The sequence below is a fragment of the Camelus dromedarius genome, chromosome 6 (assembly GCF_036321535.1).
Source record: "Camelus dromedarius isolate mCamDro1 chromosome 6, mCamDro1.pat, whole genome shotgun sequence".
Classification (NCBI taxonomy): domain Eukaryota; kingdom Metazoa; phylum Chordata; class Mammalia; order Artiodactyla; family Camelidae; genus Camelus; species Camelus dromedarius.
In genome coordinates, this window is record NC_087441.1 from 14713589 (window position 1) to 14736732 (window position 23144).

The 23144-nt window shown below is 37.8% G+C and overlaps 2 protein-coding genes and 1 pseudogene across 2 annotated transcripts in view; 2 read left to right on the top strand and 1 right to left on the bottom strand.

Annotated features, from left to right (window-relative positions):
* KATNA1 (katanin catalytic subunit A1) overlaps window positions 1-2649 on the top strand; it is a 30235-nt gene extending 27586 nt beyond the window's left edge. Inside the window, exons 9-11 of the mRNA XM_010993989.3 lie at window positions 419-553; window positions 1048-1174; window positions 2379-2649. Of these exons, the coding sequence (XP_010992291.1) occupies window positions 419-553; window positions 1048-1174; window positions 2379-2577 (461 nt within the window). The 3' untranslated portion in view covers window positions 2578-2649. The remainder of the gene's footprint in view (window positions 1-418; window positions 554-1047; window positions 1175-2378) is intronic.
* Window positions 2650-4137: 1488 nt separating this feature from the next.
* GINM1 (glycosylated integral membrane protein 1) lies at window positions 4138-21974 on the bottom strand. The gene is made up of 8 exons (XM_031456526.2): window positions 21828-21974; window positions 17243-17302; window positions 16976-17072; window positions 12071-12222; window positions 11194-11350; window positions 10505-10638; window positions 8940-9103; window positions 4138-4836 (listed from the first exon to the last, which is right to left on the bottom strand). The coding sequence occupies exons 1-8, from the start codon at window positions 21945-21947 to the stop codon at window positions 4725-4727; spliced, it is 996 nt and encodes a 331-aa protein (XP_031312386.1). The 5' UTR covers window positions 21948-21974; the 3' UTR covers window positions 4138-4724.
* LOC105100908 (protein S100-A11-like) lies at window positions 7653-8059 on the top strand (annotated as a pseudogene).
* Window positions 21975-23144: the final 1170 nt, after the last annotated feature.

Below are 23144 nucleotides of genomic sequence, written 5' to 3' on the forward strand. Positions count from 1 at the left end.
GAGGTCATGGAGGTGGACAGCAGTAAATCGGGCACACTGACAGTGGTGACAGCAGAAATAATGGCTGTTCATTCACAGGGCACCCTTTGGCGTATACACTCATCTTATTTTTAGCCATAAAATCGAAATAAATGGAGATAAATTGGCTTTAGAGAGGGATATGTATGGTTTTGAAGAATTTTCTTAATTGCTATGTAGTTAAGCTGAACTGATTCAATTTATTTTAAGTCATATTTTTTGCACACTATAAAAACTCACTTTTCTTGGACAACAAATTCATATATGTACCAGTTAGCTTTATAAGTCTTAAGGAGGGTTGATGATTACATTGCCTTTTAATGTTGTGAAATATTTGATAATCTTTCAGTAGTTGAGATCTATTTTGTGTCTTTTTACTGTATTCTTACCCTTCCCTAAGGTGTTGGAGGTGCTTCTGAAAATGATGACCCTTCCAAAATGGTTATGGTCCTGGCAGCTACTAATTTTCCTTGGGATATTGATGAGGCTTTAAGACGACGCCTTGAAAAAAGAATCTATATTCCATTACCATCAGGTATCTTCATTTGAGTCAGAAAGTTCATGTTAACTCTTAGGTAGTTTTGCATAGAAATTTTAAAATTTGGTATTAATTACTTAACTTCCCTTTTAAAGGCAAACGTAGGATGTCTTTTCTTATTATTAACTAGTTTGGCTATATCTAGAGCCTAAAGCCTTGATACTAGGAAATTTAAAATTCAATGAAATACTTCAATACAAAAATTAAAATTAATCAAAATCAAAATTTTAAAAATAAAATAAATGAGGAATAACTCTTACATTTTTTAACCAGATGAGCTCTAAGAATTGGAAAAACAACTTTTTGAAGTAGACTTGAGAAAAGTAAAAAATTGTTTATGTTACATTTTTTAAAAAATCTTTTTTTCCTTTTTTTAAATGGAAGTACTGGGGCTTGAACCCAGGACCTCCTATGTGCTAAGCATGAGCTCTACCACTGAGTTACACCCATCTCCCGAAGGCTTACATTTTAAAATTTGTTTCTACCATTAGCAAAAGGCAGGGAGGAGCTGTTACGAATAAGTCTACGTGAGCTGGAATTGGCTGATGATGTTGACCTTGCGAGTATAGCAGAAAACATGGAAGGTTATTCAGGTGCGGACATTACCAACGTGTGCAGGTATGAATTATTTTGGAAGCATAGGTTTTTGTGGGTATAAACTTCTATTATGAAGTTTTGTGTTGAATTAAGATGGATGAAGAATGAAGACCCACATTATAATCTAGTCTGGATGAAGAATGAAGACCCACATTATAATCTAGTCTGGATGAAGAATGAAGACCCACATTATAATCTAGTCACAGACACGAGTTTTGGTACTTAGTGTTATCTGGTGCTGGTAAGTTATTTGGGTATCTTGCGTGTCAGTGAAGTGTCATCAGTTCATTTAAAAGCTGCAGGTTCAAAAAGCTAATGGTAGAACAATTTGTATAAAATAGAAAATCATTAATTGTCTTGGATTAGAAAAATTAATGTTGGTACATTCGTTCAACATACTGTTAACAGAGGAAGTATAACTTGAAATAGATTGATTTGGCCTGACAAAGGGGAATACAATCTCATTTTCAGTGAAAATGTCCTAAATGTGATAGGAAGAGCAGTAAAAAGAAGAGATGGTCTCTAATCCAGCTGACTCAAGTAAATTTTGTCCTAATCTAAGTGTTAGTTCAGACACTTACTAGCGAGGTACTTGACTGCACTAGTTTTCTCACCTCTCAGGTAAGCATACCAGGCAAGGCTGATGTGAGGTTTAGTGATAACGTGTGTATGAAACAGCTGTGTTTGTCCCTTTGCACATATATAGTGGCTGCTATTAAGGATGAAACTGGGTGAAAGGAAAGAGGTAGTTGAATCTGAAGTTTCCTCTTTAAAAAACAAAAATAGCATTAATACAGGAGGCGGGGGAGGAAGGAGAGACCATCTGACTTAGTCATTTAGCTTTTCTTACACATGTAGTAGAAAAATATGTAGTCTTCTAGCTAACAGTTTCTCTCCTGTCTCTATGATGCTTATGTATTTATGGTACACTTTTAGTAAAATTCAGTTGCTATCTTATTATATCCTTTTACTTCTTCTTGGGCTTCATGCTTAGTGTCAATTATTTAAGTTGATTAGCACTCATATTTCATCATGGAAGATTTAACTGCTAGAAAACAACTCAAAACAGACCTGTGGTCCAATACTAGATTCTGTGCAGTGCTACATATGTATATGTAATAACAGAAAAACACACGCACGGAAAAAATGTTGTTTACGAGTTTTTACTCAACCAAAACATCACTTTCTGGTTTTTTTGTTTTTGTTTTTTAAATGTAAAACCTAGGGATGCATCCTTGATGGCAATGAGAAGGCGGATTGAAGGTCTGACCCCGGAAGAAATCAGAAATCTTTCCAGAGAAGAAATGCACATGCCTACCACCATGGAGGATTTTGAAATGGCTTTAAAAAAGGTCTCCAAGTCGGTGTCTGCTGCAGACATTGAAAGATACGAGAAATGGATATTTGAGTTTGGATCATGCTAAATTCTCACATGTAAACTGTGAGAAACCTGCATTCAGTGTTTGAATAATAATTAAATGTAGTAGTTCATTGCACCAAGCGCTATATTTTTTTAAACTTTCATAATGGTAAGATTTTTTTAAAAAGTATGATTCTGAATAAAGGCAACTTTTAAAGCTACAAGCAAATTTGTTTTACTTTAACATTATTCAGTTTCTCTTTCACAGACGACAAATGTTGCAGCACAAATACTATTACTTAGTTTGAAAAGGTGTCTTTATAGCACTTCTGAGGGTATCATCTTCTCTCCCACTGCCTGCGACCGTTGTTCCTGCTGGTGAGGAAGACTGGCTCTGGCTCCATAGGTGCCAGTGGGTAACTGCAAACTCCAGGACGTCTTTATACAAGTCGTCAACTGATGCATGAAACCACACCCGGCGTGCTTTCCTTCCTGCCTGGTGGTGTGCTGGCGTCCCTCCTCTTCCTGGGAGAGCTGTAAATACCCTTCATTTTACTTTGTGTTTAAAAGGGAAAAAAAAATTACATCTATGTACAGCCTTGCCTGCCTGCCTGCCTTCTGCCTACGTAAGAGGCTGCCCTATAGGCAACTAGATACCTTTAAGGCCGTGCTGCTCACTCTACTTGAATGAAACTCATGAACCCATCACTCATGGATACAAAGTGCGATTAAAGTAGTAGTTGATAGTGCAAGTAAAAGTTAATAAAGAAAGGTTAATGGTATAAAATTTTAGGTAAGATTTCCATTTATTGTTACTTGTAAAAAAAAAACTTACTGTATCATCCCAACCACTGAAAACAGCTTCAAGGAGACTGAGTGTCTCGCCACGGTCCTAAGCCTCACAGGTAACAAGAGGGCAGGATGGGAATTGCTTGCTGACTGCAAAGCCTACAACACTGTTCTCCTCACTAGAATCTACAAGCCATGCTTAATGGGTGAAATAAGACGCTGTCATCACACAGAGTTAGAATTGATGATTTCTAGCAATGTAGAGAGCAAGGAAGTACATAAAAAATATGGTGTTACTAGCTGGGTGACTCTAGGATCAAATTATAAATTGCATACTATTCGTCTATAGTATGGAGATAGTACATTACACAGGGCTGTTATTCCTCATTAAAAACAGCAAGGCAGAATGAAACTTCACTCTACTGCCTGTCATCCTTCCTCCACATTAGGCTGTTTAGCCTACATCTGAGGTGTTTTTAAAAACCAGTCATTTCTTTCTTGAACAATGTGTTTGTTTTAAATGATGAGTTGCAATCAATCAAAAAAATTTTAATAAAACAATAGAAAGTATCACATGGAGTAAAGATAAGTACTATATGTAATGGATCACAATGTAAAACATACTTCAATATGGGTAATAGTTAAAAAAAGACCAAGCACTGTTACAGGGTAAATAGGATTATACTGAGAACCACAAGCACAAAGGCACATTGTAATTCCATGATATTGACAGACTCATTAACTGATTTGCCCCTTGGTTTCAGTGAGTGTCATGTGAAAGGAGCTGTTATAAGTAATTCTCACGTGGGCAAAGTTTTTATTCCAAAAAGACTACTTTTTTTCTTCAAAAAAAGTTTATTTTAGAGTGAGAACATGTCACTATTTTACAATCTTGGTTCATTCAAGGTTAAGTAGTCTTGGTACAGGATACAATCAAATCATGATACACTTCAGTGATTTTATACTGAATCACATAATATAAAGGCACATTTTACTGAATAAAAAAATAAGTGTTCAGTTCTTGAGCTTTTAAATTAGAATTTCATAAAGTGCTTTTCATAGTCTTATATATTACAGTAATTAAGTGGATATAATTTCCCTAACAAAGGCACCTTGAAAAGTATTGGCACGTGGCATTTTGTCTTGCCTTTTTTTTCTTTTTGGTAGTTTCAACTTTTTTCCACGTCTTCTCTTCCATTTCATTTAAATTTTCCTTAATAATTGATCATCTGAACAGCCAGTCCTATTACAGAATAAGGTGAAGTTTAACTGTCACTGTAAAGGTCAAGTCTTAAGCAGTTTTAGGAATTTAGCAATTTTTCTAGGGTACAAACTGATTCTTAATGATTTCAAGAAAATTATATTCAAGTGGCAAATTTGAACCAATAGACTAATTCAGAGTCCGTGATTTAAGATGGTGTTTTAAACACGTGTTTTATCTTCAAGATTTTCTGCTGTTTTCTCAGGACCATCTGGATATAAGTTGACAGCTGTCACAGGTATAATATTCACTTTATCCAACTGAAGAATTCCTCTGAAATATAAAAATTAAAATTAAGCATTTCCTCTGTCTATAGTTTGGAAGTAAAACAGGGCTGCTTCGAAGTTATAATTAAATATACACCTGTGGTTAGGTGCTTTTGCTTCATCTTATTTAGTTCATGAGGGTTGTATGAACTTAAGTCCAAAGTTCACTTCAACCAAACTAATTGAGAGAACAGAAAGGAGTAAGAGAAGTTCCTTACCTGGTACTGCAGGAGAGGACAGGGTAAATACAGATCCCCAAGGCAGACAGTCCTAGATATGCACCAGTTGGGAAGAAAGACTGGCCCAAGCGGCTTCCTAACCAGTACTCCACTGGAATGCTACCTTACATCTTTAGACAGCACTTCTCCTCTGTTACTGAAACACCTGACCAGGGAGAGCTTTGGATTGGATCCAAGAAACTGTATTGCAAGTTCAGTGTTACCTCAATCAAAACATGAACAAAAGTTAAGTGTGTAGAACCGAACAGGCCGATTCTAAAGTTCACAAGGGAGAAACTGCAAGAACAGCTGTAACATTTTTTCCAAACAAACAACATGGAGAAGAGGCAGCTGCCCTCACTAGCTACCAGAGGTTTTATTAAACCATATTAATTAAAACCATGCTACTGGCTCAGCAACAGACAAGTGGATCGGTGGAAGAAGAGAATCCAGAAACAAGACTAGTGTATAAGGGAATTTAGTTCATAATAAGTTAAAATTCTGTCAACGGGCAAATTACTAACAGATCAATGGCCTCTCTGGTAAACAAAATCAGAACTAAAGTCAAACTATACACAAAAGTGACGGTAAAAAAATGTTTTAAGAAAACAACGTCATTTCAAGATGGGAAAGGTCTATTTAAGAAAAATTAAAATCCTAGAAGCCATAAAGGGAAAACATTAATTGCTGTGACCCCAAATTCAAAACTTCCATATGATATGGAATGCCATAAATAAAAGCAAAAGACAAACCATAATCTGGGATTTAAAAATAAACATATAGTGTATATTTATGCATATTATGTATGTATGATAGGAGCTCCTATATACTGATGATTACAGAAGGCAATACAATTGAAAAACGGACAAGGGCTATAACAGGCATGTCACAGGAGAAATATATACAGCTAAGTACACAAAGACGCTAAGACTTAGACTAGTAAAGATGCTAGTAAGAAGAAAATGCAAATTAAAATGAGTTTTATCCACAGTATAAAAGCAAAAAAGATTGCCATCAGGTGTTGAGAAGATGTTAAAATATATATATATATATATATATATATACACACATATACATACACACATACTCTTTGACCCAGTAATTTCACTTTTTAGGACTCTATTCTACATAAATACACCTGTGCAAAGAGATATATGTACATTTAAGAATATACACTAGAGCATTATTGAAAGTAACACGAAATTGGAAATCACCCAAAAGTCTACTGGAGGAATGGTTATATTACGGCATAGCCATACTGTGAAACACTTTGCAGCCAAAAAGAGAATAAGTAAGCCCATATACGTATTAATAGGAAAAGATCTTAAGTCCATGGTTCTCAAACTGCACTGAGACCCCTGGGGTAGCTCAGAGAAGAACTACAGAATATTAAAAATTTTTAAGACTCTATGTGTAATACTAGCTTGAGGGTAGTTCACGATTTCAACATTAGATCGTACTATACAGTCTTTTTTCAATGAAGTCATTTGCAAAGCTGGACTTTAGGCAGTTATTGTGATAAAAAGCAAATACTGTACAAACAACTAGTGTTGAACAGGAAATGAAGGTGGCAGTGTCCAATCTGATTCCAAGGTAAGAGTACTGTGTAGCACGCATATCCCATCTGTAAGCTAAGAATTATATAAACATACTTTTCTTTCAGTTTTTCTTCTGGCCTAGGTAGGGGCACCAGGAAAACATTCCTGGCACACTAAGAGAGCTATAAACCAAGAAAGTTTGAGGGCCTCTGTTATAAATGAATAACATAATCTGTGGGACAGATAAGAGTCTAGGTTGAGAAACAATTCTAATTATCTAGTATACAATTTCATCAATATATAGGATTTGGATAAAAGATCCATACCCAGTTAACAATTATTACCTCTACATACAAGAGTTAGAGAACACAGAAGTGAAAAGTTTTAACTTAACTGCTCTCAACATTTCTGTATTATCAGTTTTTTACTACCAGAAAGTATCCTTAGTACAATTGCCATTGATAAAGTATACTGAAAATTTGGTTCTTAATTTTACATTGCATCTTTTCACAGAGGCGGCCCAGGGCAAATGAAACATTTTGTAAAAGAACAATAAAAAAATTTACAACACTGTTTTCTATGCAGATTTGCATAATAAAGGCCGAAAAAAGTTCTGACCTTCCTGGCAGCCAAAAGGAAAAGAAAAAGGAAGTAACTATTCAGCTATAGAATTTTCATTAGCAGAAAGAAACGTGAAATGTGAATTCTTCAGAGAAAACACAAACTAAAAGGCAGGGGTACTAATACTTCTTTACTCTCAGGTGTTTTGCTTGCATTATGACTTTGACCTTTAACAATCCTTTAAGGGGAGGCATTAGTTCAATGTGACACATGAAGAAATGGGAATTTTGAAGACCTCTTGACAAGCAAGTGGAAAAAAAGCAAATGTTTAATTTGGGTCTTTTTTTTAAATATAAATCCTATGGTCTTTCCAACACAGTACAATGTAATTTAGCTAAGACAAGAATTGTAGTCATGTGTATTGAGATTTAATTCTATTAAGACAATTAAAATGGGCTTGCGGAGCCGCTTCCCGCTCACAGCCCCGTGCCTTGCTCCTCTCCAACATGGCAAAACTATCCAGCCCTCGAGACTGAGCAGTGCATCGAGTCTCTGATTGCTGTTTTCCAAAGGTATGCCGGACGGGATGGTAGCAGCTGCAAACTCTCCAAGACCGAGTTCCTAATCTTCATGAACACCGAACTGGCTGCCTTCACAAAGAACCAGAAGGACCCTGGTGTCCTGGACCGTATGATGAACAAACTGGACCTCAACAGTGATGGGCAGCTAGATTTCCAGGAATTTCTTAATCTTTTTGGTGGCCTGGCCATAGCTTGCCATGACTCCTTCATTAAGGCTTCCCATTTCCAGAAGTAAATTTGAGGAACCTTGGGGCCTGGTCTCTAGACTCAGCCTCTTTCCTTCCAGCCTCCCAATTACCTACTCCTCACAGCCCGACATACCCTGAGCCCAGTGCACCCACACCCCATGCAGGCCACTCCTGCTTGTTATAATAAAACAGTATTGTTTTTTAAACCCCTCCCCCAAAAAACAAAAAAAAAAACAACTAAAATGATTTGTAAAAATAGTAAAAATAAATTCATTTTTAAATTTATAAAATACTTTCTTACAGTTAAAAAAAAAAGCTACACAGAAAAGGAAAAAGGGAAAGTCTCTCCACCCCTGCTCTCATTCCCACTCATTAGAATAACATTTCCTTTGTCATTCCCGAAATTTTCTATGCATTCATATACATTTACACACACTACTTCTGTTTTACCCAAGTTGGATGATACCATCAGACTTTCTTCCCCCCCATCTAATACATCTTTGGCTTCCTTCGTTTACAAGGTGCACAGAATCTCACTGCATGGTGAACCGTTAATCAGCCCCCGTGTTCACATGTCCTCTTTTGCTTTTGTTTTCTGTTACAAGCAATGCGGCAGTGCATATCCTGCTAGTCTTCAAAAATTTACATCATTTTAAATTGATACTTTGGGGTTGAAAATACATAGTGAAGCCCTCTTGTTTCATTTCTTTCTTATTATTACACACATTACATTTCCCATTATAGGTATTTGTTTCCTTTCTCTAATAAAGTTCTTACAGAGTAGAGTTTGTCTTATCCACATCTGAATTCCCAAGACAAGTGTCTTGACCATACTACGTACCCAATAAATGTCTTTTAATTTTGCTAAAGTTGGAAGATGGGATAGAAAAAAAAATATTGTTTTCCCTCCCACTTGTCTTACCCTTCCTAAATAAAAAAGGTTTTATATTTTCTACTCTAAAATATAGTCAATACAACTTTTTCATCATTAAAAATACTAGCGTTGTTCAAAAATAATACTTACTTGTATTCACAAACTGGGACGAGCACCTTTAAGATGGTTATTACCACAACTGCTCCTGTAATTCCAACCACCATGACGTTCAAAAACATAAAGAATATGGGGAAAACACTGCTCCAGAACCTGCAGAGATCTTTTCTGAACTTTTCCATCCACTGACACATCACCTTAAAAAAAAAGTTTTGATTAGATATGCCAGTTTCATTTGAGCTCTAAGAAACTTTAAAAATTATGTTCTAATTTTGGGGTGATGATAAAAAATTGTATTATATCTTGACTGAGGTGATGGTTACATGGGTGTCTACACTTGTCAAAATTTATCTGACTCTACACTAAATGGGTGCATTTTCTTTTTAAATGTACCTCACAGTTATTTACAATTTAAAAAGCAATGTTCTAACAACCGAGGCACAGAAATGTCACTATGCTTTACAATTATTTATACTGTTGTCTAACTAGAAACCAAGTGAAAATAATTGCCAATTGACAAGAAGGCAGCTAGTTCACTTATATAAAATGGACCAGTCAACTGTGGGTTTCTAATAGCTGGAGGACAAGAGAAGAAAGACAAATTTATCAGTAGCTTTGGAACAGATGGCATTCACTATGCACAAAACACATTTCTATACTTAAGAGTCACAAAAGAAACTCAGGCATGCACTGAGGGCACAGGCTTTCAAAAGTCTGTTGGTGGGCCTCCCTCACTGAAGGAGGTGGGGTGGCCAGTGAGGGCGCTAGAGTTCAGGCAGAAAGAGTTCTCTAGCAACCCCGAGGAAACAATCCTAACTTTCAGTGAGACCCTTGTCAAAGAACCATCTCAGGAATCCTTTGAGACTAACCACAAACCCTGCTCATTTAAACTCGAATTATTTTGAGTAAGGAGTCTAGCTAACATATATGGAGATTTGAGGATTCTCTCTCTGAACCCTGAATATCTTCAGTCCGCAGTGTAATGTCATTGGTAACATATGAGTACTTAACAGGTGCCAATGCACATTTACATTTGTACCTGTCTTATTTAAATCCTTACAACCTCATGAGAAAGGCATTACTGTACAAACTAAGTGGGGCCCCACTGTACAGATAAAGAAACTGAGGTTAGAGAGGCTAGGAACTTGTCCAAAATCACACAACTAGTAAGTGGCAGAGCCAAAGTACACTCTTAACCAAGTGTGCTTAGTCACTGTACAGGATCCTGAGGGGACCGTGTGTGTTGTGTGTGTGTGTGTGTGTGTGTGTGTGTGTGTGTGTGTGTGTGTGTTAGAAATCACAGAATGAACAGACAAGTGGGGATATGAGAAAGACTTTGGAACTGAAAATCCCAAACAAAATTAAATCCAGTGCCCTGATAATCACTATCTGACTATATTATTAAGTGGAACTTGAAAAGGAAAATACGAATACCTAAAAATACCATATTAACACAATGATGAGTTCACTATTAACAGTGTCCCACAGATTCAACCCTCATGGTTTCCACTTCATTTTAAATGCTGGTATTTATTTTCTTTACCATAACCATAAATGCTTGTAATATATATAAAGATAATCCCAAATACCTGCTTTACCTTATATGAAGATGGAGGCTCTGCTCTAAGAGGAGTTTCAGGTAACTTGCCAGGTAAAGCATCTTCATCTATGGTGGTTTCCACATTCCTGATAAGATACTGGCTGGTGGTCTGCAGCGAACTAACACTTTCTCCTGAGGAGGAAGAGCCAAGTTAACAAAATGCTGGGCACATGCTGGTGTCTCTCCTACTAGTCCTAACATTACTATATCAGTAACATTTCGAATAACAAGAACGTAAATTTTTCCATGAGAGGGAAAAAAAAATTTGTTGTTTAGATTTAAGTGCCAGAAAGGAACCCCAAATTAAGAGCTATAGGGAGTTACAGTAGTTATGACTCTGTCACATAGAAAGTCAAATTTTTTAAATTTCTGTGCCAGTGGGAAAAAATGGATGCTTCCTCTTCTAAATGAACAATATTCTTACTATGTATTTTGTGATGATTACCCAGAGAAAGATTAGATGGATGATTATAGCAAAATGTTGATGTAATCAACATTGATCATATTCCATAAAGACCTCAAGTGGATATATAAAGCAAGATGTTATAAAGCATTTTTGAAAGCTTACTTCTAAACATATTGACTATGATTAAAAAGACAACAGATGAAAAATAAACAAAATTTTTAAAAGTTATCAAGTAAAGAAATAATTTCCTTAATACTTTAAATAATGGTCTTTTAAAGTACCTTTTTTGGAGAGGTTGGGAAGGGTAAATACAATGTCATTGTCTCGGGAAATTGAGTACAGCATGCTTTCTTCCAAAGGTAGGGTGTAGTTTGAATGTCTGAGTATTCCCTGATTCTTAACTAAAATATCAATTTCAGTAATGTCCTTTTGTTGAGCCTACAAAAAAAATAGCAATTATTCTTTATTTTAAATAATGGCACAATCCAGTAAGAATCTAAAACTGAACTTCTCTTTCTGATTTCTGAAAGTAAAAACTTGTCCTACTCAAAATTCTTCTTTGTTTTCCCCTCTCCTTTGAGGCATTTAATTTGCAACTTAGGAGGGGGAGGGTTTAGCTCAGTGGTAGAGTGAGTGTTTAGCATGCATGAGGTCCTGGGTTCAATCCCCAGTACCTCCATTAAAATAAATAAACAAACAAATCTAATTACCTCCCCCCAAACAAACAAAAATTTGCAACTTTAATCACACTCCTGTGTGCTTTAGCACTCACTACTATAAGCTTGCTCCCAGTTTCATTTCATTGACTTAGAGGCACAGCCAGAGGAAATGGCAGCAGAATTACCAGCCACCATCTCTTCACTTATTTGTTCTGCTTAATGACTTTCATAATATTTTAAAGTGGTATAAACATGTATGAACATTATCTTTTTAAAAATTAAGACTTCAAATGATAAAAGATTTATACTAAAGTATAAAGTATTATACTAAGTAAGTATATATACTAAACCAAAAGATTCTAAATGATTGGATACAGACAACATTAGGGTACTTTTTTCTGTATTAGAAGTCAGAATAAATAAAATAACTGAACGCATGTGTAACAGTGAGCACAAATCTTTACAATTTAATTCCCAATTAATAAGCATACTATCTTACTTGTTTTCCATCAATCTCTACTACCTCCTCTTGAATGACAATTAGTTGCAAACTGGAACCAGATGTCATAGGCCACTCATGAACTAAAATCCTTACACTGATAATTCCAAAATATTCTTTTTCCTCCAAATTTTCCAGATTTTCATCCTTCACTATAAAAAAAAGTAGTGACAGCTTTGAACAAAAAAATGCCACCAAATCAGTTACTGAATTTGATTATTATGATGACATTTACATGGAACAAGACAGTTGCAGACCAACATCTTTGTCTTTCTTCATTTCTGACCTCACTGATGTTTCAGATTTATGACAACAAAGACAACTTGACAAATTCTCACAGTGCTTACAGTCATTTGAAAAGGGAAAAATCCTTGATGGTCTTTAGATTTTGTATGAACCCCACACTAGCAGCATCATTCCTATTCTACATATTTTGTCAATGAGGAACCAACAGGGCATAACTCTTTACGCAGACACTCCCAGATTTGGGATTGTCAAAGCAAAGTGAGCACGTTCATCCATCCACCCATCCATTCATTCACAAAACCCAGCGATGGACGGGGACCAAGCAGTAAGGATACTAGAGGTTTTTTTTTCTCAATCTCTTCCCCAGTAAATGAATTGTTCTGTTGCAGAGGGCAGGAACTGGGAAGTGGGTGGGAAAGCCCTGTAATTATTCCCTACTAATGGATGACGGGGTGGGGTCAGCTACTGGCCATGATCCTCTCTAGCTGAGAACCCTCACAATGACCCCAGTGGAGATGGGGTGTGGAAACTGCAGCTGGTTCAGAGAGCCAACAGCTACTCTATTACGGCAGAAAATACTATAGAAAAATATAAACCAATGAAACTGCTGCAAAAGCAGCATTTTGTTTCTGTCCCTCAAATGTTATTGTCTGAGGATTACTTGCCAAAAAGGAACCCAGATGCATGTTCTGCATAGAGACCCATCTGTTTAAACTGATTCGGTGCCTTTATAGAGCTATTCCCTTTACCTACTTACTCTCCTCCCATCCATTTTTTAATAAACTTCTACTTAGGTAGTTCCACATACCATATCTCTACAATGCTCAAGTTCATGCCTTTTTTTTTTTAAAGCACTAACTTTCCTGCAGTGTAGCTCTTAGTTTATAAACCTGTCTCAACTAGGCTGACTTCCTTGAGAACATGCATCAAGTTTATTCTATAGCTTTTGCGAAGCAGTGATTTCATCCAGAATTATAAATACATAATTTAAAATAAATATCCTATCATAAATTATCAATAATGTTCAAATACCTGGTCTAGTGGTTCTAAATCCTAACTACACATAAGGAACAATTGGGGAACAGTACAGATGCCAGAGCCTCACTCTAATCCTAATACATCAAAATCTCTGGCGGGTATTGACTAACATTTACAATTTTTTAAACAGGTACAGACATTTTTGTTGAGAATCAAGTGGCCTAACCCTTGATTTCACTAAGTCTTCACAAAACTGTTCCTCCTCCATTTTTCCGTTTCTGTTAATAAACCCACCCTTTTGCCAAGCTACCAAGGACAAAAACTAAATTACCTTTGCCTTCTTTACCCTCATCCTCTATGCCCAGTCAGTTGCTTCCTCTAGGCCATTCCAACTCCCAAGTATCTCTTTTGTCCTTTCCATCTCTACCTACCTCCCCACTCAACATCTAGTTCATTCGCTACTTACTATTACAATGCTTACCCAACTATCCTCCCTCCTGTATCGCTCCCCCTTTAAACCGCGCACAACAGGGCCAGAGTAATCTGACCACAACAGAGCAGCATCCACACAACCCTTTCGGCGGCTCTCCGCCTGGCTTCCTCCTTCAGCCTCGTTATGGTGTGCTTGTCGCTCCTCTCTCTCTTCTGCCTAACCTCCCTCACGCCCTCTGAGGCTCCTAACTGGCAGACTTCCCCTCTCTCATGGTCTATTTCAGTGTTTTCACAGTCTACCCATTGGTCTCCCTCAAGAAACAGCAGGCTCTTTGCCAGCCTGCTTGTATGCCCAAAGGCCGGTGCACTAGGACGCAAGAGACTCAACAGATGAGAAAATGCGGTCATATAAATACATCAAACTGCAGACTCTTCAGACTCCAAATCTGGTACCGATGCTATAGAATACAACTAAAAACAACAGAAGTCCTTCATTATTTGGACTTTTCTCTGCTCAGGTAGACAGCTTTCCAAAGTGGCTCTCAATGACCCTTGCCGCCTGACACTCACTTCCTTGTGCAATTCTCTCCCACTGAGTGCGAGCTGGACCTAATAACTTGCTTCTAATAAACAGCAAAAGGGCTGAAACGGTACTCGTGTGATTAGGTAATAAAACATTGACTTCTGTCGTGCTGGCCCGCTTTCTTGCTGGCACTCTCTCTTGTACTCCCACTGACAAAGCCAGCTGCCACGTTGTGAGATGCTCTGTGTGGCCAGGAAATGAGGGAGGCCTCCAGCTACCATCTTGAGAGGAGCGGAGGCCTCGGTTCAACAGTGCACATGGAAATGAATGCTGCCAAAAGCCACATGAATGAGCCAGGAAGCAGATCTTTCCCAGCTGAGTTAGAAGCAGAGGACCCAGCAAAGCCAAGTTCAGATTCTGAACCTATAGGAACTATGAGATAATACTGCCAGAGGCTACTTAGTTTTGGGTTAAATTGTTACATAGCAATAAATAACTAATCCATCTACCAAAGACGAATTTTTTTAAAAGAATTAAGCATAGAAGACTTTTTTGTTGTAGCTGCATTTAGTGTTTTGAAGATTCCTGTGACTGATAAGATAGGCTTTTACTTCAGCTTTCAGGGAAATAAGCTCAATGCAACAACAGGGATGACTTGAAGGATGAGCACGATACACAGAGCGGCCAGACTGCACTCCACGTCAAACTCCTCATGAACACAACATCAGTGGAACAGCATTCAAACCAGTAATGCCACTTCTCTTCCCAGCTGTGATGGATTACCTCGTAGTACACCCACTCTCTCACTGAGAACCACTAGAAAAGATGTAAAAATACAAACACACACACACATACACTCAAATCTGCACTAAAAAAATACTAAGGGGAATTCTTCAGGAAGAGGGAAAAGTACCCCAGAGGGGAACACAGATATTCGGGAAGGAATGAAGTGCCTCGGTGAAGGTAACCATGCAGGTAAACATAAATGAATACTGGACGACAGAAAAATATTAGGAACAACTACGTTGCTTAGGGTTTAAGAACCCAAAGAATTAAAGTACATGACAATAGCGACACAAAAGCAGAAAGGGAATAAATGGAGTATAAATGTTCTAAGTTTCCTGCATTATTTGGAAAATAATAAAAGTATTAGTTTACTGATCTCAAGGGTAACCATTACAAGAATACTAAAATAACATAAAAACCAACAAATAGAGAGGAACGATGAAACAAAAAGTAAATAACCCAGAAGAGGGCAAAAAAGGAGAAGAAAAAGAAACAGAATAGGTGAGATACAAATAGGAAACAAGATGGAAGATCTAAATCCAAATATATCAGTTATTAACATTAATGCAAATAAATTAAAATTCCAATTAAGACAGATTGACAGCCTGAATTAGAAAAAGAAAAAAGAAAAAGAAACCTCAAGTAGGTGCTGCTTGTAAGACATTCACCTTAATTATAAGGACCCAGAAAGACTGAAAGAAAGTGGACAGATGAAAAGATACCACAAAGCAATCCACCTCCCATCCCCATGCCCAGCCAAAAAGCAGTTATTGCTAAAATAATACAGAGAAAGCTGATTTTAAAGCAAGAACATCACTAGAGATAAAGAAGGTCATGTGATGATGAAAGAGTGCATTCACCAGAAAGACACAACAGTTCTAAATCTGTATGAATTTAGTAATATTGTGTCAAAATATATAAGGCAAAATTGACAAAACTGAAAGAATAGACAAATATATATTGTAGAGATTTTAACATACCATAACACCAGGAATTGACAGAGCAAACAAACAAGAATCTGTAATTTCCATAAAAGACTGAACATGATTAACAAATTTGACCTGACATATACAGAACACCATATCCAACTAATTATATAATTTACTTTCTTTTCAGGTACACATGGAAAGCAACATTTACTAAAACTGACCACATGTTAAGCCATACAGCAAATCTCTAACTTCAAAGAGTTAAAATTATACAGAGTATATCTCTGATGACAGAGGTGGAATCAGTTAAAAAAAAAAGTCCCAAAATATTTGAAAATTAAGCAACATACTTCTAAATGATCCACAGGGCAAGGAAATATCACAACAAACAATTAGAAAACACCATGAATGGAATTATAATAAAAATCTATAGTGAATCTAGCACAGGATACAAATGCTTAAAACATTTACTGCTTTAAATGCATATATTAAAACAGGTAATAAGAATACAATACAAATTTCTCATATTCTTTATTTCATTCAAACAATAGTACATTCCAATGTAATACATTTGCTTGTCTTAAAGATTTTACAAGGTTAAAAAGGAGAACGTTACAGACATAAAGGCAGAAGAAACTGAAATGTAGAAAATCAGAAAGACAATTCACTTTTCTCTGTTTTTTACAGTTGTGATAGGCACTCCTCCCAAGATTTTGACTCTTGCTTGTAAATCTCCATTCACCACCTCTAGGCACATTCTTACATAGTTATCAACCTGCCAGACATGCAGTTCCAAGCAATACCAATCTCATGACACAGAAAATGTGACCACGCCAGAAATAATCAATGTGAAGTAGGAAGAGTTTTAAATACATTAGTGTTATTACATACTCCAGTAGTGACATATATTATTAATTTAAAATGGAAATATAGAATATCCAAGAATTGTGTTTCACTAATTTAGTGTTATTAAAAATAGAACAATTACGGAAATAATTTAGCAGTACTCACCTATCAAAGTCTGACAGCTTATTCGGGTTACACCACTATTTACAGGCAAGTCATTTACATATACCTGTCCACTCTCATAGGTTATGTTAAGAACAACCTTAAAATAAAGCAGTATACACATTAATTCCAATGGTTTACAAATGATGACAAACTCTTCATGTCAAAAATACATTATCTAACTAAATTGGATGTGTAGATAAAAAATAAGATAGGCTGCATAATACTTAGCTCAGTGATAGAATAAAAACATAACCAGAGGAGACAAACCTGTTCTTTAGATGTCTCCCCGTCATCTTTCAGGGTAGTTACATTAACTCTGATGCTGTCCTGCAAAACAAATATCACACAAGTTGGACAGGTATGCATTTCCCAAGCCGAGAATAACTCAGCGCTTTTTCTTCTCCCCTCAATTATATTTAGTGTAGAATCACTTATGACATTAAAAGACCACTTAAAAAAACTCATCAACTTCATTTTTACAGAGTTTTTAATGTTCTTACTTATAACTCCAATTTTTCATAATGTACATATTTTTCCATTTAATTATAAATTATATCACATATCTGAACATATAACATGCATAGTTTAAAAGAGAAGATTAACACTCATGTGCCTACTACCTAGGTTAGAAACGAGAGCGTCATCCACACCTTGAAGTCTCCCACACGAGCCTCTCCGTCACGTTTCCCTCCTGCTCTTCAGAAGGAATCCATACATTGTCTTCTATGTTAACATCTCTTGCTTTTCTTTACAGGTGAATTACTTGTACATCTCTCTCTAAACAACACAGTGCTTAGTTTTATTTGTTCCTGAACTTTATGTAAGTAGAGTAATATTGTATGTATTCTTCTGGAACTTCTTTTATTTAAAAATAATTGATGCATGCAGCTGTAGACATTTATTTACAGTGCTGTGTAATATTCCATCAAATGATCACCAATTTACTTCTCTGTTCTACTATCAGTGGACATTTGAAATGTTTCCAGCTTTATTGTTTTCATGAACAAAGTGGCTCCAACCTTCTGTAACGTGTCCCCCAGTGCCCCTGAACAAGGACTTGCAGTACAATCAGTTTTAGTGCCTCTCAAGGTATGCTCAAAAGCTGTCTACTCAAATAGTTAAGTTTGCTCAGGATATGCTTACTATAGAGAAGAAAGCACTATTTTAAGTATTCAGGGTCACAGGAACTACAATTTGTCATTTGTAAATCAAATTCTTTCCTAAGTTTATTCACAGACAGACATTGTTACCTGAGAATAAAAATAAAATTCCTCTTAAATATTTTTGTCTTGGGGTATTCTTAACTTTGAAAAGAGAAAAATTATTCATAAATATCAAACTAATACACAAGCATATTTCTTGGCACCATGAGCATCCCCAACACTTTATATATTTCTAACAAATGAGAGACTAAGACTGAAGTGATCTTATGAGGCTGACTTGACTCCTGGGACAACTTGAGGAATAGGAGTTTAACATGTAAGCCCACACCATTCATTTAGGATGACTTTGTACACTTCCTAACTCTTATAAGAGCCCAGGAAGCTTTAGGATAGTGACTCCTCAGACCTAGCCTGGCTTTCTCCTGGTCCATTCTAAACTAGAACTAAGTGTGGGCTAGAACAAATATATTCATCTCTAGAACAAACCAACATTTAATAAACCATCAAGTCAATGGTTGTATTGTTTTATGCCCAAATTCCAGCCAAGAATTCATTCTTTATCCAAACTACAGGATCTGTTAACTGTAGACTATTGTTCTTATAACAGCCCAGAGATAACCCTCCAATGATGACATTCTAAGAAATCTTTTTATAGCTTCTGCCTTTCAAGAGAGAACATACACTATATTGCCAGTGGTTTACTGCATTTACATACATCACTTGCCCAGTAGAATATGGAGTTTGTAAAAGAAAATTAACAGACACTAGCACACTACATTTTCCAGAGAACCAAGTTCAATTAAAGTCTTTTTAGTCTTCCTGAATTACTTCATATCAGGAGAAACTCTCATCCCTTACTGCCTCCTGACCCAAAGTTCTGAGCCAGGTCATATTCCCTGCTCCTCCTGAGAGCCTCTGCCTAAACTGGAAGTTCAAGCTTGTGAGCCAGGGCAGTGTGTACTTGGAAAGCAGGTGGCAGAACTGAAGTTTCTCCCTACCCATTTTCAATTCGCCTCTAATTCCCTCACTCACAAGATGCCCATCTGAGACACAATGGCTTCCTAAGGGTAAAGGTAATAGATACCTGTCTTAAAGTAAATGAGTAAGTCTGAGGGAAATATATGTAACAAATATTTACACATATAAAAAAATAAGTGTCCTCTGGATGCCTCTCTTTGGTGACCAAGTTATTTTAATATTAGAAGAATATGCTGTAAAATTTTTTATTTCACAATCAGTGTAACCTCAACTTCTGACAACTACATATGTAAACAGTGGATGAAAAATGTCACCTGCTGTACAGTAAACAAAGGACATTGCAGCCATCAAGCCAACAGCCACTTCCGTCACCCTCAACTGTGCACCCTAAGGGGACTCAGATGGAGAAAAGCAGGATGCTGACCCTAGACAGTTAAGGTGCGTATCAAAGTAATGATTTAATGAGCTCAGACTCTTGCTTCTTCCCAAAGGTAGAAAAGTGAGCTAAATTAACTTGAGATGCCTGGTTTTCTTTAATTAACAGTAATCTTTTGATGTTCCGACTACCTGCTTTTGTTGCAAAAACTCCTATATATCCTGGTTCCTTCCTTATCTTTTCAGAGCCGACTCTCAAAGCTATCTAAGAGGCTGTCCTCCAGCCTTAGGTCCTCAGTTTTGTCTGCCAAATAAAACAAAATTCTCAACTTTTAGGTTGTGCCTATTTATTCAGTCGACAAGAAAAAACAGAAAAATGCTTACAATCCAATAAATCTGAGTCACTAAGGAGAGAACAGGGAGAATTTTCCCCACTCCAACCAGTTTTCTTACATTTAGATCAGCCTGGATACAAAGATGAACAAGTGAACAGATGTGTGATAAAATGAGTAAATATAAATGGTAGTCTAAGTTTGCATTATTCAATATGGTACCCACTAACCACATGTGGCTATTTACATTTAAGTTAACTAAAACTAAATAAAAATTTAAAAACTCAGTTCCTCAGTCGCACTGGCCACATTTCAAATACTGTATAACCACAGTAGTCTGGTGACTACTGTCATGGAGAGAGAAGACATGCACCATCACTGCACAACGGTCAACCAGACAGTTCTTATCTAATATGCGTGACCGCTATACAAATTATTTTAAGTGTTCTGTACATTTGAGAATTTTCACAAAACATTAAAAAATTTTTAGATCCAGAGGCCTCAGCTTCCCACATACACATTTCCAATGAGATTCTCCTTCTGGCTGCACGGCGTTCATTTAATCTATGAAATTCTGAGTGTAGATCTGGACTTTCCAAAAGTGGAATGAAGTCGTAAGGAGAACTAAAATGAACTCACTAACAGGCCACAGTGTGGTGTATTTTCAGCTTGCAGTCAAAAAACATTTTCTTTCAGATTATAGGGACAGACTCAAATGTCTTTCTGGTTCATAAGTAACTATGATTAATCTTCAAAATCTGGAAAATTGGGAAAGTTCCAGAACTTCAGGAATTATTTCACTTTTATTTGGCCTCTTGGTCTCATATTCATAACTTTGAACAGCTGCAACTGTGGTCCACATATTTTAGATATAAGTGGTTCTTAGCACATGGGATGGTGTGGCTTCTTGGAATGTCCCAACAGAACTGAAACCGAGATATGCTATTACAATACCCAGGGAGAGTAATGTAATTCGAAAACATTGAAAGTAAAAAAGTGACGTTTGTGGGGGAAGGTAAAAACCTAATTACCCTCCCCAAATTTTTTAAGTGACATTTATGGTGTCAGTCACCCCTGAATTTTGACTAGTAAGAAAAGCTGCTTTTCATTCTAGGAAAAATTTGCATTTTAAAGTCTTCAAACTTTTCCCTACCACACATTAAATTGATGAAAGGCAAACACTGGTTAAAGTCAGCACGATTCCACACTGGCAAAAGTAGTAAGAACAAGCCACCCTTCACGACAAGCATGCAGTGGTTCTCGAACTTTAGCTGGCCTCGGAATCACCTGGAGGGCTTACTTAGACTGCAGGGTCCCCACCCCAGAGCGTCGGGTTGGTGCGTTTCTACCAGGTTCCCAGGGGATGCTGATGCGGCTGGTCCCACCAGCCTCGAAGATCCACCCCTCTAACAACACCCGCCAAAGGGACGACGTCAGGGTCAGGGTTGGTTGGGTTCTCCGCCTCTCCCCTTCTCCCGTCCCATCGACCCGGCTTGCGTGCACCCCGGAGCCCTGCGCGCCCGGGGAAGGCATCCTCCCCTCCGCTGGCCCGAGTAGACAGGTGGCCTGGAAACGCTCTCGCTCTCTCCCATTAACCAACTTCCACATTTCCCCAGCACATAAACACTGCCTTGACCCAGAGCCCGGCTCTACCCCAAGAAGGCGCCATAACAAAAGGTTGAGATCACTTATGATCGGCTACTTTGACGGCAACCCCCCGCCAGGAGGGCAACAGTTTCGACTGCTTAACAATCAGTCTCGGGGCACCGGCTGAACCACAAGTTAAAGAGCTCCCTTTGCTCTCTCGCCTCCTCCCTCGCCTGCCGCCCCAGCGTCCTCGGGTGCTTCTCCCCACTTCTCCTTTGGGGGCCCGGCCCCCAGCCCCTGGCCTGCCTGTCCTAGGTGGGAGGCGTCCAGGGGGACGCCGCAGTCCCACGTCCCGGCCCGGGCTTCCCCCAAGGATCCCGGCGGAGGTGCTGCCAAGCCGCGCCCGCCTCGCCCTACCTTCGGGGCTCTCTGTGGCAGCGGTGGCTCAAGGGTGCCTGTCGTCAGCCAGCCGGCGGCCGGCAGCACCGCGAGCAGGAGCAGCCGGAGGGAGAGCGGCGCCCAGAGAGCGCCCTCCATCTTGGTCTGGCAGGCGGCGGGCTGCGGGCGGCGGGCGGGGGCGCGAGGCGGGGAGGTGAGGGCGGGGCGGGCCCGAGGGGCGGGGCGTTTGGGGGGCGGGGCGATGCGGGGCCCGGAAGCCTCCGACAGCTTCGGAGGTCTGGGGCTTCGGGGTCCCGCGCAGCGTTCAGAGGCCGAGGGAAGTCACAGAAAGCCTGATCTCGTCATTAGACCGGCACTCTGATTTGGAGAGAATTTCCTCACCTAAACAAATGTAAATACTTTCGTTGCCATTATTTTTGAATTAGCATATACTGTATACGTACACAGGTATTTCTCTGTACATATTTACATATGTCTATAAAGTGAAAATAATGGTAATGTAGCAGAAAGCTATTGTACATTGAAATAAGATATATCACCTTTAGGGGGGAAATTTCATTAAATTGGTACTTCCTTCTACGTTTTGGGAATTGCCTAAGCACTTTTAAAAATTGCTGATTCTGGTGTATTTGGGGACACCTGAGTTTCTGATTTAATTAGTTTGGACTGAGGCCCAGGCATTGGTAGTTTTTAACGTTCCTCAAGTGATTTATTGTGCCAAGGCTGAGGATCAACACTGTATTGAGTTGAACATTCAGCAAATCACTGGAGACCTGGGGGAACTACACTCAACTGGGAGACAAACCCTTTGGACACTTAGGGTCTTTCTAGTCAGTTTCTTAATCTATGAAAATAAGATGATAGATTTTTCTTACCCCTTTCAGAATTAAAAAAAAATTATGAAACCTTCCAAAGCAAGATGTGAAAATAAATAAAAGAAACCTCATTTAAAGTGAGGTCTGGGAGGTGGGGGAGGGGAAACTGGATGAAAGTTAAAAGATACAGTTATAAGATAAATAAGTACTAGGGATGTAATGTACAACATGGTAAATACAATTGGCTCTGCTCTGTATTATAAGTGAAAGTTATTTGAGTAAATACTGAGAGTTCATATCAAAAATTTTTTTCTATCTCTTTAATTTTGTATATATATGAGAAAATGGACGTTCATTAAACATACTGTGATAATCACTTCATGATATAAGTCAAATCACTATGATGTACACCTTAAGCTTATACAGGGCTATATGTCAATTATGTCTCAATGAAACTGGAAGAAAAATAAACAAGATAAAATAAATAAAATCAAATAAAAAAATAAAATAAAATAAATAA

Excerpts from the sequence above, each read along its gene's own strand:
- GINM1 (XM_031456526.2), bottom strand. The coding sequence starts at position 21,947 with ATGGAGGGCGCTCTCTGGGCGCCGCTCTCCCTCCGGCTGCTCCTGCTC. Across the intron at positions 9,104-10,504 it reads AGCCTCCATCTTCATATAAG|GTGATGTGTCAGTGGATGGA; the intron begins GTAAAGCAGGTA and ends TTTTTTTTTAAG. Across the intron at positions 4,837-8,939 it reads GTCCCAGTTTGTGAATACAA|AGGAATTCTTCAGTTGGATA; the intron begins GTAAGTATTATT and ends TTTATATTTCAG.